The sequence below is a fragment of the Adiantum capillus-veneris genome, chromosome 27 (genome assembly GCF_014529385.1).
Source record: "Adiantum capillus-veneris isolate H3 chromosome 27, ASM1452938v2, whole genome shotgun sequence".
NCBI lineage: Eukaryota > Viridiplantae > Streptophyta > Polypodiopsida > Polypodiales > Pteridaceae > Adiantum > Adiantum capillus-veneris.
In genome coordinates, this window is record NC_140957.1 from 109,344,516 (window position 1) to 109,363,079 (window position 18,564).

At 42.0% G+C, this 18,564-nt stretch overlaps 1 protein-coding gene across 1 annotated transcript; it reads left to right on the forward strand.

Annotated features, from left to right (window-relative positions):
- The first annotated feature begins 263 nt into the window (after positions 1 to 263).
- On the forward strand, positions 264 to 2,145 carry LOC147422551 (Glycine cleavage T-protein family). Its single transcript, XM_086502632.1, has 3 exons — positions 264 to 972; positions 1,123 to 1,241; positions 1,352 to 2,145. Exons 1-3 carry the CDS (start codon positions 391 to 393, stop codon positions 1,908 to 1,910), a joined length of 1,260 nt encoding a protein of 419 aa, XP_086358758.1. The 5' UTR covers positions 264 to 390; the 3' UTR covers positions 1,911 to 2,145.
- The last annotated feature ends 16,419 nt before the right edge of the window (positions 2,146 to 18,564 follow it).

Consider the following 18,564-nt stretch of genomic DNA (forward strand, 5'->3'; position numbering starts at 1 on the left):
GTCTAGGTACCACACCTACACAACAACATGAGACATTGCATCTCTCCTTCTTGAGGAGGGGCATTGTCAAAATGTGACCGATAGAGGAATATTGTGGTAAAACGAATACATTCATTATCTTTGAGATAGTGAGGACATGGTAACCATATAACCCAAATGAGGCTCACTTTTCCTTTGTGATCTAGATCTGCGCTGCCTACCGCCTCTCAATTTTGATCGGAGTCGTGAAGAGCCCACGCCAAGTAAGCTGAAAGCTCGCATTTGTTGAGCACTTTACGCAGACCCACCTCCTTCGTCTGCTAAGTCAGGAGCTTCTTCGGCTTTGGGTGCTCTTCCTCTCTCTCGCGCTACCTTCTGTGCATGAGCGCGAGAGAGACTTCTGTGTAGTCCATGATGAGGAAGGCAGGTAGCCATCTCAGCAAGCTCGCCATTCGTAGCATTGCTTCCCAGCAGGTTACCCTCAACCCTTCTGTGTTTTCCAGCGCCTCCCGCCGAGGCTACGCTGACGACGCGTCGCTGAAGAAGACGCCCCTCTTTGATTATCATGTCGAAAATGGGGGTAAGATGGTACCTTTTGCCGGCTGGAGCATGCCTCTCCAATACAAGGACTCCATCATGGACTCTACAACAAACTGCAGAGAGAATGGCAGCCTTTTTGATGTGTCGCATATGTGCGGTCTAAGCCTCAAAGGAAAGGATAGCATTGCTTTTCTTGAGAAGCTTGTTGTTGGCGATATCACTGCTCTAGCTCCAGGCACAGGCACTCTCTCTGTCTTCACAAATGAAAAGGGGGGCATTATCGACGACACTGTCATAACAAAAGTGAAGGATGATCACATTTACCTTGTGGTGAATGCTGGTTGTAGAGACAAAGATCTTGAACACATGGAGTCGCATCTGAAGCCCTTTCAAGCTTCCGGCAAGGATGTGCAATGGCATATCCATGACGAACGGGCTCTTCTGGCCTTGCAGGCATGGTCTCTTTGCCTTTTAAGTATACGATGACATACACCTTTGTTTTTGTGTGGTAGAATGAAGGATCCTTGTATGGCTACTATGTGTGGTGCACTTTCTGGTCTATGTATGTATTGAATAGGGACATGCTTGTTGTGCTGTATGTAGGGACCGCTTGCAGTGACCGTGCTTCAGCATTTGGTAAAGGAAGATTTGAGCAAAATGTACTTCAGTGATTTCAAGATTCTCAACATCAATGGGTTTCCCTGCTTTCTCACAAGGACTGGGTATGTTCGAACCCTTTGATCTTCTTCACCTTTTAAGCTTTTCATTTGGCTACTTCTGGTTGCATGGCAGCTACATATATTCAATTCTAAACATGAAGTGTTTAATGTAGCTACACAGGAGAAGATGGCTTTGAAATCTCGGTCCTTTTAGAAAATGCTTTAGATTTGACAAAGGCAATTATGGAGAAAGGGGAGGGGAAGATAAGGCTGACTGGCCTTGGGGCAAGAGATAGCCTGAGGCTCGAAGCAGGGCTTTGTTTGTATGGAAATGATCTGAACACAGAGATAACACCAATTGAGGCTGGACTTGCTTGGACAATCAGCAAGAGGCGACGCGCAGAAGGTGGGTTTCTTGGGGCAGAGGTAATACAGAAGCAAATCAAAGATGGGCCTGCAAAGCGTCGAGTTGGGCTCATCGCATCGGGTGCTCCTCCTCGTGGCCATTGTGACATTCTTGACCTGTCTGAGAAGGTCATTGGAGAAGTGACTAGTGGTGGTTTCAGCCCTTGTCTCAAAAAGAACATAGCAATGGGTTATGTGAGCTCGGGGAACCACAAGAATGGCACTAAGCTTAAGGTTTCCGTGAGGGGCAGGATAAGTGACGCTGTCATTACCAAGATGCCTTTTGTTCCAAGCAAGTACTACAAGCCTGCAGAATCAGCACAGTGAGTGAAGCCTATTAACCTTTGTCTCACCGTAGCGGAGTCTCTCAGTTGGAAGCTGTATTTGGTGCATTGTATCACTGTGCTTTATATTGTTGCACGATATAACGTTCCTATGTTGGCTCATTGAAATGGGATTGATGCCTTTGATCTCGAAAGGGAGATTCTGCCAATATGAAGCTGTAACGATACATTGTATGCCCTCACATATTGAATGTTTCTGGCTGCCCACTTTCTGTGAATCTGGTGTCTTTACTAGCTCTTGTAACTAGTAACCGTATAATGCGCATCAAATTGAGAGATGGTGCACTGATTAATGAGTTCACGCTCGTCAAGCCTACGTAATGCATCTCACTGGCTCCTATGCACTGCAATTGCTGCAGTTTGAAGCTTATATCCAGTTTGTTCGAGGTCTCGTTTACAGCATCCACTGTGCTTGAAAATGACAAACAGAGATAGAAAGTCTTTGTACGTAGTGGCAATGAGTTTCTCTACGTGTATCTTTTGCTTGTGCGCTAGTAGAGGTTGAAGAGAAGGGCATTGATTTGAGAAAACTTTTGGTCCCACTTGCAGCGGGCATTGATTTGATGAGACTTTTGGTCCCTTGCCGCATGACTACCATTTGCAGCATTTGTGCGTTGGCAGCTCACAATGATTGGACCGTACATCAGTTGGACGTAATTACTGCTTTCATTTGAGTTGATTCTGACAATGGAAGACTTTAGCTTTAGGAGGTGTTTGGATAGTGTAATTTACCTCGCTTAGGTATGAGACTTCCTATACCTAGTCGAAGTGTTTGCGCTGCAATCTATCAAATCTTTCCTACAAGCCATGCAAAAAAGTCTTCTAAAGAATTTGGCTTTGAAGCTCGATTTGCTTGCTCCTTACGAGATGTGAAAATAGAAAGTTAGTTTGTAGTGGAAAGCATTTTTGGCCTGCTCAAGAAAGGTCTTAGTATTGGGCTGGATTGGGCGTTCTTTCACGGATGACGTCCACGTGGACGGCTAAAATTTAGGGCACATTTTTAGAGCCTTTGCAAGAGAGGACGAAAGGTGGGCAGGATAGTCGGCAGAGTTGGTATGCGGTATTGTGGAAAAGACCTATGAGATACAGACGCGAGGCTGCGAGCGACTCTCTCTCTCTCTCTCTCTCTCTCTCTCTCTCTGTGTCTCTGCGCATTCTTGGTATATTGTGCATGGCGTGCCGTGTTGTCCAGGGAGTCCCAAGCGGTAGGATTGTGCAAAAAGGATGGCGACACTGTGACAGGGCTTTGAAAAGGAGACGTATGGATTCGACTGTTGTGAGCTGCATGCAAAAGAGCTTTAGTACGACATGATGAGCAATTATGCTGGGAGTAGTGGCCACTGCTGTGAAGCTCACCGCTTGGACATGACGTTCTGCAATTCGTGCTTCCTCTTGTTTATGGTGTTTCGGAGCACCACAATACGTAGCCAGGTTCACGGATTCCGTTGCCCGAGGAGTATGTTTGAATGAAATTGGCATGTTGCATATTGGAAGGGTCTTTGGCAATGAATGGCCTTCGGTTCTGATTCTCATACTTTCGGTAGCACTCATATTTCATTTGACACGATGTACAAGCAGTCCAAAATGTAAAGAACTTCTCCACTTCATGAGATGCTGTGTATCTTAACTTCCTCCTGAGACGAGGAAGTTTGAGTTTCTTGACAAGTGTGTAATTGATAAGTTTTTGGGTTCTTGAGTCATCTACCTTGCCCTCCAGTAAATCCAATCAGTTAATGAGTTTTTATTTATAGTTGTGCTCACAATCGTATCTTTTGATTTGTATGCTCGTACGAACTTATGACTTCGTTTTCAGAATTCTCGATTGCCTGAGAGAGAGAGAGAGAGAGAGAGAGAGAGAGAGAGGCCATGGTACCAAGACAGTGGCAGACATACAAAATTCCTTTCCTTGTTTATTTCAAGAGGAAATTTCAAAAAATTAGCCTACTTTTTAAAATTTCTACACTATTTTTTGTCTATTCTAGGGCAGCATTTCTCCTTTTTCCTGTGCCCTCAATTGGCATTTATTAAATTTAAAACGACACGATATTGCGTTGAGACACAATACTCCCGAAAACTGGAGAGGCCGGACAGAGACTTGCTCCACCATCCAATCCAATGGATGCACTTGCCTGTGTGCATGCGTGTGTGTGTGAGAGAGAGAGATCGTCTGAGATGATTTAGACTTTCCTTGATTTTGCCAAGAGGAAATGCTAAAAAAGTAGGCTCCCTTATCGGCTTTCCACACTATTTCTCAATTTCTGGGTAGGATTTCTCCATCCTCTTGCAAGTTGATGTCAACAGTGCTCGAAAAAAACTTTTTTCCAAAAACTTGGCAAACCTACATATGTGAAACGACAGAGGTAAATTGACAAAATTTAAAGGTTTTTACACAGTATTAGACTAACTTTTTCAAAATTCTGTAGGTTTTCTCACCTTCAAATATAAAATTTAGAGGTAAATTTCAAAATTTGTAGGTGGGATTACACTGAACCTAGGTTTTTTTTGAGCACAACTTGACGGCATTTCCGAAATTGAAACTGGCACGATATTAAGATGAGACACAATTTTCAACAGACACTGGTTGCAGGTGCTCATCGAATCACAAAGGCACTCAAACCTCATTTACCCTTGCATTGAAACTGTTCGTATTTTTCGAAATTCCTCCCTTCCCAATTGTCGAGAAAAATCGTTTTTTCAAGCGCGCAAATTTTATTTCCTTGAGTATCCCAAGAGGAGATTTCTAAAAAAAATCACGGTCTTTTTTAGGTTTTTACCCTACTTTTCTCTACTTTGGGGCGAAAATTCTCCTTTTCCCCTTGCAATCAATCGGCATTTCATAATTGGAACTGGTTGAAGACTAACGCCAAGGAGAGGGAAACATTCCACTATGAATAGAAAAAAAAACGTGTTTAACTTGATTTTCAAAAATTTCCTCTTGGCAAATCCAAGGGAAGGAATTTTCTATGTTTGGAAAAGCACTTTTCCCCAAAAACTGTCATGCCCTCAGTCGGCATTTTTGAAATTGAAATTGGCACATTGTCAAGATGGGAAAACTTCCGCTCCAAAATAGAGAAAAATAGTGTATAGACCATAAAAATTAACTTGATTCTCTAAAATTTCCTCTTGACAAATCCAACGAAAGGAATTTTTGTATGTTTGAAAAAATGCTTTTTTCCAAACACTATCGTGCCCTCGACCGGTATTTTTGAGATTGAAACCAACACGCTATTAAAACGAGACACAATTTACCACGAGTATTGGTTTTGGAAAATCCTTTTCCCTCCAAGTGCTTGGAAAAAATCATTTCCTCGAGCATGCAAATTTCTTTTCACTGAGTTTGCCAAGAGGAAATTTTAGGCTCGTCCATTCGCTGTTTCTATGGTGTTCAATGCATGAGCATGGTGGGAACCCTAGACCACCAACATACACTTGTCCACTAGTTCATTAATCCCTTTGAATTTGATGTTCTCTTGCATGTGTCTAAATGTGTCAAATCCAGTTATGTGTCAAATTCATTTAATAGATTTGATAGTAGGTTACCTTTAAAACTTAGTGAATGTTGAGAAAGAGAAGGGAGGTTGTAGTATATAAGTGGTCTTGCTGCTTCAAAAATTAGTTCAAAAACATCCTTCTCTCTTATCGATCCTAAGATCCTTGTGACTGTGTGAAGAATTGTTTTTATGAACTTATTTATCCTTTAGCTAAAGGATGTTCTTTACCCTTTGCTTCTTTTGAACACATCAAGTAATAATTGTGTGAACATTATTTACCATCCTCTTTTAATATGGCTGCCTCTTTCTCCTCGCGAAATCCACTCGATGGACATGACGATGGCTACGATGAAAACGTCGAACCCATGTGCGATGAATCTAGTGACGTTCGCTCGATGGAGTTTGAAAATGGTGACTCAATATCTTGCTAACTTATAGAAAATGCTTGATGTACGCTTGGCAATAATGCAATTTTTCTTTCTGTTTTTATAGAGTTACACAAGGTAGTGCACCGTGATATAGCTGCATCATTCTTGGGACCTGATAGTGGCCTCATTCTTGATCACGTGTCTCCACTCTACACAAGGAGCGCTTCGAGCCTGCCTAAGGTTGATGTTTCTTCTTCTCTTGGCATTGGGTCCAAATCCCTCAAGTGTGTGGATCAAACTGGTGCAATAGCACGTACACTTTTCAAGACATGCGAGGCGACAACGGAACTAAGTAAGGCTTGCTTGCACCGCATAGATATTCTACTGTTGTACCCAACTTTTATGAGTTTTGTCTTTTGTTGTGGCAGCCAAACCTTTTCTGGGGAGACCACCGTCTCCAACTGCAAAAAAAGAGAGCGTTGCGGAGGGTGCCAAACTAGATGGATATATTGCTATCGAGTGTTATCATGAGAATGTAATTCTCGCTGGTTTATCTTCTCTTGTGCCTTATATTCGCACTAAGATCCCTCTATTGCGCATTGTTGACATCACTGAAACTTGCCCTCGTTTCGCTTTCGAGGGGCGCATACTTAACCGATATGGAACCTATAAACAAAGCCCAGAAGTCGCTAAGTATATGCGTTACCTTAAGGCATACCTAGTTGACCCACTCAACACTGACACCATCACTTGTGCTGTTAGCGATCAATTTATTGAGCAATTCATTGACACCCTTACTATAGGAGACTTTGTCCACATTGAGAATGTAATTGTAAAAAAAAAAAACTAAGTGAAATGGTTGCACATCTCCTTATGTACTATTCTTCAACGCTTCCACGGTTGTAGAAAAGACAAAGCCTTTTGAAGTCAGCCTTAGTTTCTACCCAGAGAGCAAAGTGCGTGAATTTTTGGATGAGGCACATTCCTTGCATGCACAAGGCACCCGTATACACTTTGGAACTGTAGCTTTTGTTGTTATACAGGGCCATGCTAGCACTTCAAAATCTGGTCTTTCCCAAGGTGATCTTGTTGTTGCAGATGAGCTAGCAGCTGAGGATCGTGCCACTGTAAGGCTTACTTATCTTCGCCCTTCTATAGATTTGCAGCTTTCTAATATTTTCCCTCTCTTGCCGTCACAGCTTAGCTTCGTGAATGCATGCAAAGACGATTACCACTCTATTTTTCGTGCTCTTGAGACTGATGTGCATCCTATGTTTGTTGCACGAAACATAGGTTCCTTCACAGGTCGGAGCAATACACTCTCAGTCTTGGATATTACTATCCCACACACGTCAAAAGTTCTTGTCTCAAGTATCATTTGGAGGAAGCATACAAGGCCCATAATTCTTGATGTTGGTCACAATCAAGAAGTAAGTATTGATCTTGCTTTTCCTTTTTCACCATAATAACTCAAGAAAGCTCTAACTCATCAAGTGCCTATACATAGGTGATTGGCACACTGCACTTTGTGAATGTGAACTCAATTTTGGTGGAGCGTCTTTGTGGTCAATGCAAATCTACTAAGATTCATCACCAACAAGAGGCAGACTTTTGCTCTATTTGCTCAAAATCTACAACTATTGTTTTGGTGCCCAAGCTTGAAGGAAAGATTTTGGCCAACAAAGCTTCCCCAATTGATGTTTCCTTAGCGGGTGACATAGACGACAAAGTATTGCATCTTGAAAAAAACTTTGTTGACTTTTATGCTTCTGATGTGCTGGATGCACGTGAGCTACTAGCCTCCCTTGTCCGAACTGGCAAATTCACCGTCAACAAGTTAGGCCTCATCACATCTTTTGTCGAAGAGACAAAGTAGCGCTCCTCTACAACATTGAAGCTCCATGACCTCCACACAAAAAAACACTCTTTGTATTATATTGCTTTCATTCATTGCTCATCTTGTAAATTCCCATCTCTCTCTCTCTCTCTCTCTCTCTCTCTCTCAGTGTGTGCGTGTTTCATTTACTTGTCTTCCTTCCACCCCATAGCCCAAGGGGGGCGAAAACTGCACGTACATGGGGGTTTCTCAACCAACCATAATGCATCTTTTGAACAACTCATTCAAAATGATATTGATAGTGCTTTCCTTACTAATCACCCACGGAATGATAATGTTTTCCTCGCACTCAATAAAATAATAAAGTCGCACTCGTCATTACAAAAAATCACCAACATCATGATAGACGCAGTAAGAGTATCATTGGAGCAAACACCAATGATCACACCTTCTCTAGAGCAATTGGCTTCTAGTAAACATGATTCCTCCATTTTGACCCAAGTATTACATAGCTATACATCATCTATTGGTATTGCGCTTGATATTATTTATGTGTTCTCCTTTAGATTTAGTATTGCATGTGATGTCCATATTTACGGTGTGCCAATAACTTCACCAAAAAACACAAAATTCAATAGTGGAACCGATCCAACAACATTGCACAAAATCATCATTGTTGATACAAGTGGTTACCTATTTTTTTACTTGGGGGACAACCGATGCTCACACAAACGCAAGCATTGTACCTGGGACAAAAATGAGACGGAATCATTGAAAGCTTTGCTTCTCCAGCAACCGAATGAACTCCCTGTCTCCATCGCGAGGCAATTTGCTTACTTGAGTGATAGAACCATCTTAGAAATAGCTACAATAAAATCAAAAATTAAAAAAATTAAAAAACAATTACACCCCATAGCTTCCTTCAACATAAACATTGGACAAGCCTCCCCACAAAAAAAAGCTATACAACAGTACATAGAAACAGCGAACGATGTTCCTATATATCAATGTTATAAATGTGGACGTTTAATGTTTTTTTTACAATTAGCTCGAAAAGGGTGTAGGTCCATACTTGGGAGGTCTAGAGACAATGAGATACACGGAAACTATGTTTGCACTTCATGCGGCCGTAAAAGACAAGAACATGGTGCACTGCTCACCCAATTAAATTCCATAGGATTTAACCTCCCCTTGGCTACAGTAGAGAAGCTAAATCATTTAGAAAGCCGCCTTGTAAGTCCTAGGCTACCTTTTGCCAAAATTAGGGAGCTTACATACGATGGTCAATTTGGGTTGCAAGGTAGCATTGTTAATGTTTTGGCATCCTTGGGGAAAACACAACAAATATTGCCAAGTTTTATTCATGATGAAGCCTCGATACTAGTGGATATTAAGCGTCGTCTACAGTACAACCATTGCTACCTTGCCGGGGTTGTTTGACCATTGCTTACAATGAAAGCCACTGCTCAACTATTGCAAACATCTTTATACAAGAACGAAAAAATTACTTTGTACAGCGAGTGGCTAAGCCATTTCCATAGTCTTCATTGTCCTTTGCCTGATGATTTTTCCGATAACAATCAACCATCAGAAGAAGATGATCTAGCTACAGATGTCATGCTCCATGGAATTGAGTCATCACAACAAGTAGTGGATCACAACGACAAAATCTTCTTTGTAGATCCTGCCGAGGAAAATAGTCCTTTGAGTAATTTCAGAGATGAATAATGTGAAGAACTTAGTTTCCCTACTATTTTCTATGGTGAGCCCCGTAAATACCATACACTTGCTAAGCATAAATATCAACATTGTTGGGGTGTAGGCCAGGTGGCCGTGGGAAACTGCCCCTGTTTATACTTTCACCTAAATGAATATAGGGAGAGAAAGGGAGAGAGTTGACCATACTCACTTTCCTCTCCACTAAACTAAACTTCCTGCTGTGTACTGTGTACTGTGCTTCATCCCCTACCCCATTTTCTTCTTCCCCTCTCTTGCACACACTCCGTACAAGCAACCACGCGTGCATAACAATTGGTATCAGAGCACAGGACTGAGCGGTAGGGACGGTTGTCGCCTTCATCGCGCTTGCATGAGCTCCAAGAAGAGAAGAAAGAGAGCTTTCTCGAGTGGAAGAAGGAACAGTGCAGAGTCGAGTAATTCTGAGAGTGGAATAGAGTCGAATATTCTGCAGTTCTGGAAAAGTTGAGTAGCAGGTACAGGGGAAGTGCAGGTGGAAGGGAGTGGAGAGTCAATGTGGTGTCGATTCTGTGAATCTGAGATGGAAACAGAGCAAGCAAGCACTGTGTGAAGTTGATGTGTGGTAAGCTCTAGAACAACAGAATCTGGAGTCAAACAGATCTGGAGCAGGGGAAGCTTGAAGAGGCAAATCTGGAAGGCCCTGACACTGCTCGAAACAAGTGAGGCATAGCAGCTTGTAGCAATCGGGTAGCAAGCCGAGCAAAGAACAAAGCAAAGACCAAAGGAGCAGAATTTGAGAGAGAGAGGTATCAGGCAGGCCCGTGGGCTGATTTGAGCAAGACAGGCATAAAATCGGGAACTCATAACCGTGGGGCTGCAGAAATAGGGCTGCCAATGAGGTAATCAAGGGTGCAATGAGAGATTGAAGAACCTACGCTATGCCTGGCAGTAGCGCTGGACAATAGAAGCAAAATCGGGGCAGCCATGTACTAGTTTTTGTTTGGGTATAGACGTCTGTGCCTTGCCCGGCCGCCCAGAGTTTGGGCACCCACTGACTTGTATACCTTATACATAGCATAAGTGTATAGGGGGCTGCTCACTCTTTGAGTCTCCCCACCCATATCTGTGTCGTGTGTCTCCTTCTCTCTCTCACTCTTCGTCTGTGGTGCTCCCCGATCCCCTTCAATTGGTATCAGAGCGTAGGTGCGGAGGGAGCGCGTGTATGCACAGTCACGATGACAGCGGAGAGCCAGTTTCATTCCCGAAATCGCGTCCGCGCGCGCGCACTTTCAAGAGTGCAAACAGGGTTTCGACTTCGGCATCGGCAAATTCAGCTTTCCGAGAGTGTTTCCACTAGGTGTCCTGGCATTTTACCCCCCTTTCGAAGCCATTAGAGCCATCAGAAACCTCATTCGAGCTACGGTTGAGGAGCTACATTTTTCAGCCCTCTTTTGGCAGTTTATGCTGCGTTTTTGGGTCGAAACGGAGGTTTTTTGGCATAGCTTTCACACCCGGACTCGGATACATGTGATCCAGGAGTCTACCTTGGGGTTTTGGCACGCTCCGGACGCGCTCATCATATCAGAATTTTAAAATTCTGAATGCTGAATTTTCTACAGCAGCAGCAGTTGTTTATTGTGTGTCGAGGATTCCGCACATGGTTTGCTCTTAGATGTGAGAGTGATATTTGCTGCAAGTTTCCTCACAAGTGGGAGGATACGATGTATGCCTTATGTGGTTTGATGCTCAGGGAGACTAATGTGATTGCATTTTGAGCTCGGCAATGTATGCCTCGAGCATGTTTTTGGCAGTCACAGGTAGAGCAGATATTTGTGTACTAGATTTGCAGGTGTTTGCAATGATGTATGCAAAGTGTGGAGATTGGTGCATGCATTTGGAGTGCGGTTTGATGTGCTTTGGTTGCTCATGGTTTTGAGCGTACAGTCAGTTTGGTTACTGGTTTTGTGGCTGTTTTACTGACGAAACTCTGGCGAAATTTTCCCAGGAGTTTTATGCGTATCATTTATGCGATCTAGGTAGAGATTGCGGGTTGCACTCAGCATTTGCGTGCGGTGTTCTCTGCAGGTGGGAGATTTGTGAGTGTGTATGCATCGATACCGCACAGTGTGGGCTTGGTGATTCGCTCACTGTTTGACAGGCGTACAATTATCTTGGCACACTCACAGGAGTGAGTATTGTGATGTATGCTTGTGTGGCTACGAGCTAGGTAGCCGGATTCGAGAACTAATGGCCTGAGGTTTTTCAGTAGGATTCAGCTACAGGTTTACAAGTTTACAGGCAGGTTTGAGGGCTTATTTGGGCACTGAATTTTCAGCCATTGTTTCCTCTTTGCAGGTGTCCATGTATGGCTCAGTTATAGGCTGATATGGGACACGTTTGTGACTTGTTTATGCAGCTGTTTAAGAGCTGAATTATGTTTATTTCTGAACCATGGTCAATCAAGGCAACAAATGGCTCTTCAAGATCACCTACCTTGACCAAAGTTTCTGTAGTAGCCCTTGCCCAATGACTTCGTGAATAGTAACTCCTAGGAATATCTTCAACTTCTTCATCATCATTTGAGAAATACACTTGCTTCACTCTCCCACTAGATTGGTAGCATCCTACCACAGCTCCATCATTCTCCTTATTTTGCAGTTGCATCCCTTGTGTCTTTGAGGTTTCCCCTTCAACCTGTGGACGAGAAACTTCAGCAAGGGTTTGCCTCTTTCTCTTGATGATGTCAATGATCTCCTCATGGAATTCACGCTTTGCAATGCCAAGAACTTCTCCCAGAGTAAACTCAATCTTGCTATTCAAGATCCTTTCCTCCAAGACTTTCTTTAAATCTGTAGCAACCTCAATATCAGATTGTAGTTTATAAGTTGGGCCTTTTGTCTTACCTTTCGTTGGCTCTTTCTTCTTTCCTGTTGTAGACTCCTCCATGAGTACTTCAGGTGGAGATGCTCCTTGTGTTGAGGGTGTTTGAGAAGGCATTGAGTCGCTTCTTCCCCCACTTCTAGAAGCTCTTTTTGATGGTCCTTCATCAACATTCTCACGTCTGCGCTTCTCTTCTACAATTGCCTCATTTTGTTGGCATTTTGTAATGTAAGCATGCACTGACAATGAGTCCACTGGATCATTCCATCCTGTTTCTAGACGTATGCAATCACCTGCTTCATGTAGAATCTCTTTTGTAAGCTTTCCCTTTTTAGCTAATTGCATGACATTTGGCCAAATTTGACCATGATGGTCACTCACCTCTTCATCACAAAAATGTTCAATTTTTACTCCATAAGTAGCTGCCTCAACTGAAGAGGTGGCATGCTTGGTTGCCATATCTTCAACTAAGGTTTGCATTCCCCCCTTCCCAAAGTTAGTTCTCAAGGGTAGACCTGTCTCTCTTAAGTGGATTTTACCATCCTTAAAAAAGACAACATCTTTTGACAAAGCATCACTAAAATCATCACAATCCCTTCTTACATGGTTTGTACTATCACACCAAATACATCTATTAACAAACCCTTCTTTGGGATGTTGTCTTTGCCTAGGAAGTGGCCCTGATGGTTGGCCTTTTTCTTCAAGCTTTGCAAACTTCACCTTCAAGTCACGCATTCCCTTCACAAGCTCATCTAGCATGGACTCATCAAACTTAGGAGCGATAAAAGTAGGCTTTACCATTTTGTCAGAAGTTGAGGTGGAAGGACTTGTAGTGTTTACTACCATCTTGTCCCTTCTTCTTTGTCGTTTGGCAAGCAGTGAGACAGCACCTTCAACCTCATTCCAGTCGGTCTTTAGTCCTTGCTCAGCATCTTTATCTTCAAGAAGAAGCTCCAAATTTTCTTGAAACTCTTTACCTGCAGCTTGTAAGAAAAGATCTGTCTTCTCTGCATCTAGTGTGGCCCTTTCTGTCCTAGTGAGTTGTGCATAGCGCCGCTCAAATTCCCTAAGTAGCTATGTTATCGATAGTCCTTGCTTTGGCTTTTGACTACCCATTCTAAGAATGTCCTTTTGGTCACTCACTAAGATTCCTCCATGAAATATTCCTCCTTTAAAGCTACTTTGAGTTCTTCCCAATTTCTCCCATGCCCATCTTTAATTGCCCTAACATGCTCCCTAATTTCTGGAGCAACAACTAGCTCAAAGCTTTGAATCATCTCACCTTCTGACACGCGATGCAGCTCCATCTCCTTCACATACTCGCGTAAGTACTTGGTTACATCTTTGCCATTGAACTGATCCATTCTGTTGACGACCGCTTGTATGGCCTTCGTTGCTGAAATCTCCCTTCTTTCAGTAGCATGTTGTTGTTGCATGAACATTGCAAATGCTTGAAACATTTGCATTGTTGCTGGGTCAAAATGCATACCTTGTTGCTCAACATGATCACCCATGGTTACCCACAAACTCTCACCCTAGCAGATTCGCGTCGGGTTCACCAAAAATATGTCGAGAAATTTGCGGTCTTGCCAGGAAAGCACCGGGCTTATGGCTGTGAGAGTTTGTGAGAGAACTTGACAAAAACTATATGAAGGAGTTAAACCATAGATGCCATGAAGACTAGGGTTTGGAAAGAAGTACAATCAAAGAAGCCCACCCATTCTCTCTTGCACTCACACGCACAAAGAAAGAACACAAAAGAAAATGTCAAAATAACACAAAGATGAAAACATCAAGGCTATGGTCATATCGTATCATGGGTAATATGAAAGGGTTAACAGATGAGTTAATGGCATTCAATCTTGGCTGCTCAAATAGGCTACGAATTGTTCTTTGGAATTGTAGTTTTGTGCTTACCATAATATATATATTTTGTCTAGTGATTGGGATTAATTGTGTGTACAAATCCTCTTGGTTCATAGCAAGATAACTACGCTTACGTCAAAAGAAAATTTATAGTCTATGAGAGGTAGTATGATGGGATCCGGTGATAGAAGTATTTCATTGAGCCTTTCTGAGCCAAAGAGAAACACTATACGTTGTTGAAAGTGTATTTTACGGCTAATCCATACGTTAATTCTAATAGATCGTACAGAGTGAAAGCGATAGAAATTATCATCATGTGGGTTATTCATCTAGGATAGTATGTGAGAAATGTAGATATGAGAGAAGTGAAGAGATGAGAAGTTTCCCTCCCAAGCCCTATTCTTGCCCGTAAGCAATAAGGATACTGCGGGGAGAGATGTACCTGTAGCAAAGAGAACCTAGAGAGGATGAATTACTAAGAATGAGAGAGATAGGTTTGGTTAAGGAGATGAGATTAGATACATATATATATGTTGGATTAGAGATGAAAATGAAAACAACAAGAAATCAAGAAAACATCAATGTAGAACACATCTTACTTGAAACCCTTCGGCACCATTATTGATGGGAGAGAGAAGAAGAGGGGAGAATTCAACGTTGATTGATACGCCAAGTACAACACCTTCTTTGATTAGAGTTGATCCTCCAAGGATGGCGTACAAGAATGGCTAGTTTTCCTCTAGGAGAAAGTGTAGGCTTGGGCTTATGTTAATGGGGCTAAGTACAATTAGGCATTACTACTCACTTCCTCAAGAATTCCTCTCATCAATGGCTTGAATGCTTGAGTTCCTTCCAAGGAAGAAGAGGTCCCCTTTTATAGGTGAAGGGAACCCACAAGGGTTTACACAAAAAGAGAGGAGCCAGTGTGAACAGGAATTGGAAAAGTTGGAAATGAGCTGTCCCTGCATGATGTGGGCAGATTGGGGTCCAGTATTTTGATCATATCTCCTCAACCGTAGCTCCAAATAAAAAAGTAAAAATATGGGCAGAAACTTCAGCTCATTAGCTACGATTTTCATTTTAAAATCATTTTTCAATTCGGGTTGGAACCTTGTGTAAAAAATTCATCAAAATAGGGTCCATTTCTGGCAGCAAAAGTCTTCATGTGGTCCCCTTAGCTTAGACTTTGATTTGATTCCAAAGGACACCTCATGCCATATGAAAGCATGACATTGCTCCTTGACAAAGTTTTGTAATCATGCTTGCAATAATGCATTAAAATAAGTGTATCTTTGAAATCATGCCACCTAGTGTCCCACTAGGATATGATTCCCTCCTAGTAGCTATTTAAAAAGAAATATAAGAAAAATATAAAAAATACATAGAATATATATAGATTGGAAATTACTCTAGATATAGGATCTAGATACGATGTGAAATAATAATGAGATGGTAGAAAGAAAGAATCAATGCTTTTTGCCCCAAGTTAAAGAGGTGGAGCTATTGACACTTTTCCCATAGTATTTTTTGATGGTAAAGTAAAAATACATTACCCGTGAGATAAATAATAAGATGAGATAGAAAGCTTATTTTTATACTTACATATGCATATGTACATTATAGGAAATATAATTATGTATCTAAAAAGTTACAAGATAACTCTTGTAGCATGTGTTCCCACTATGTACATGTCACAGCACGACATCCACCCCCTCTAAACCTGCACATCCTCCGGTATGTGCCAAATTATTTCTTTGTAAGATCAGCCCTCTTGTACATCTTCCTTGCTTTCATCTTCACTGGATGATTCCAGAGCTTCATTTTCACTTTGATCTTCACCTGTGTTTTGCTCTTCTTCCTCATCAACATTTTCTGGATCATTGTCTCCTCTTCTCTTAAACATTTTGATCCTTTTTCCTGCAATGGGAATTTTTACTTCTGTGCCATCTAGTTCAGACAAGCTGTAAGTAGCATTTTCATGCACATGTTTTACAACATATGGTCCAAACCATCTTTTTGAAAACTTACGCATGACTGTGTGTTGGTTATCAAGGCTACTATCATACACTAAAACCCAGTCACCTTTGTCAATTGCTTTGCTCCTAAGCCGATGTCGCTTATCAAAGTAGTCCTTGTTTTTCAATCTTGCATTTTTGAGTCGTTCTTTTGCAGCTTCAATGTCTCCAGGTCTTCTCTCTAGTTGCCTTATGGGCAATGCAAGGAGATCTTCCATGCTAAGCCTCTCTTGCCAAGGTAGTACATTCCATGTGGGATTTGTATCTTCAATCGGCATCACTGGCTTTTGACCATACATTAGCTCCGCAGGCATGTAGCCAGTTACTGAGCTATGTGTTGTACGATCAGCCCATAAAGCATATGGTAACAGTTTTGGCCACTCACCAACTCTTCCTTCACAAGCCTTGGCCAAAGTTTTGATGATAGGAGGGTGCCCTCTTTCACTCTTTCCATTGCCTTCAGGGTTGTAAGCTGTAGTAAGAGAAAGCTTGATTCCTAATCTAGAAAAGAACTCCCTTGCTTCTTCGGCATCCAGTTCACCTCTGTCTGCAGTGATCTTTTCCACACAACCATAACTGCAAATCACCTCATCAAGAAGGAATTTGCACACAACTTCTGTGGTTTTAGCTCTTAATGCTCTTCCTTCAACCTGATTAGTTAGGTCCTCTCGTGCAAGAACCAAGTACCTCATCTGCCAGAGTCCTAAAGGCACTGTGACTAGATCCACAACCCATTTATAATGCATGGCTAGTGGGTATGTAGGGTGCAATCCATCACGATGTCGGACATTTGAATACATTTGACAAGTTACACATGACTCTACAAATTGAGATACATCTTTATACATACCCTTCCACCAGTATTTTTCTTTCAACTTCGAGAAGGTTGCCCACACACCCTTGTGTCCAGCCCATAGACTCTCATGATACTCTTACATGAGCTTTACTTGAGTCTCTTTTTTACATATAACCCTTTGTGGTGTAGTACCCTTTTGTTTAGGATGCTTCCACAAGTAACCATCCCTCAGAAAGTAACCATATGCTTTCCTGCGTATCCTCTTGAACTCATGTTCAGACCAATCATCCTGTTTTGTTAGAGTACTCAAGTACCTTCCAATAGAAAGCCAATCACCTTCATAAAGATCTTTCAAGAACAATTCAAGTGAATTAGTCATGCAGACATTGTTACCTTTGACATGAGAGATAGAATAGAATTTTGTGCCTACATCATCTCCCTCATCAATCATTTGTGACTCATCTTCATACCTTGCCCTTGATAGCATATCTGCCACTGTATTGTCTTTACCTGCAATGTGCTTAAACTCGGGATTTAAGGACTTAATGTAGGCAATCCACCGCAACATAGCAATGTCTGGTGTTGAGCAGCTTGTAATCATCCCAAGAAGTGGTAGACAATCTGTTTCTACAACCACACATGCACCAATTAGGTACTCTTTCCCACTTTTCAAGGCTGTAACCATACCCCATAACTCTCTCTTTATCTGTGGATAGTTTCTTTGGCGAGCACTTAGTACCTTTGCTCCAAATCTTACCACATACCTGTGTCCTTCTTTGTCATCTTGCCCTATTGCCCATCCAATCCCTGTAGGACTGGTATCTACTGTCACAATCACTGGCCTTTGACACTCATAGTCTACCTTTCTCAAAGTCGTTGCTGACTGGAGTAACTCCTTTAGCTTTTTCATGGATTTTACATGTGCTTCTGTCCATTTAAACTTTTGATTCTTTCTAAGCAGCTGATAAAGAGGATCAGCTACATGTGCATAATGTGGAATCCAAATAAGATAGAAGACACATGCTCCCAGAAACCTTCTAACCTCAGTGATGCTAGTGCATGTTTCTTTCATTGTTTGGATGGCAGCTACCTTTGATGGACAAGGTTTCCTACCATATGGCCCGCACATGTGCCCCACAATGAGCACTTCTTTGACACCAAACATAGACTTTTTCCCTGACAATGTAAGATTCACTTCTTCCAACCTAGACAAAATTTTATCACAATCATTTATGTGATTTACCACAAACCTGCGACATCCCTTGAGATCCAAAGCTTCATCTCTGTCACTTTCTTCACATCCTTTGATAGGCAAATCATCAATGAAAGGCATTGTGATTCGAGGAATAAAGTCACGTAAGACCTTATTCATCCCATTCATCATATGTGCAACCGAGTTGGTTGCTCCCTGTGGCAAGGTACACATCCTTACCAAACTTAAAGGTGTCCTCATGGTTGTCAAGTCTTTGCTTTCGATTGCAAGCTGAAATTGATCATACCCTGAGTAGAGATCCCCCATTGAGTAGATTGCTCTCCCTGCAAACGCCTCTGCAAATTCATCCACAATTGGACCTGTACCTACATTTCTAATTGTCACCTTGTTCACTGGTTGCATATCTTGGATGAAGCGTAGAGAACCATTCTTCTTTGGAACTGTGAACCACCTGTTTGAGTATGGAGCACAAG

What these genes read in the sequence shown, in the direction of transcription:
- LOC147422551 (XM_086502632.1), top strand. Translation starts at nt 391, where the DNA reads ATGATGAGGAAGGCAGGTAGCCATCTCAGCAAGCTCGCCATTCGTAGC. An exon ending in GGGCTCTTCTGGCCTTGCAG is followed by an intron (nt 973 to 1,122) that starts GCATGGTCTCTT and finishes TGCTGTATGTAG; the next exon opens with GGACCGCTTGCAGTGACCGT. An exon ending in TGCTTTCTCACAAGGACTGG is followed by an intron (nt 1,242 to 1,351) that starts GTATGTTCGAAC and finishes TGTTTAATGTAG; the next exon opens with CTACACAGGAGAAGATGGCT.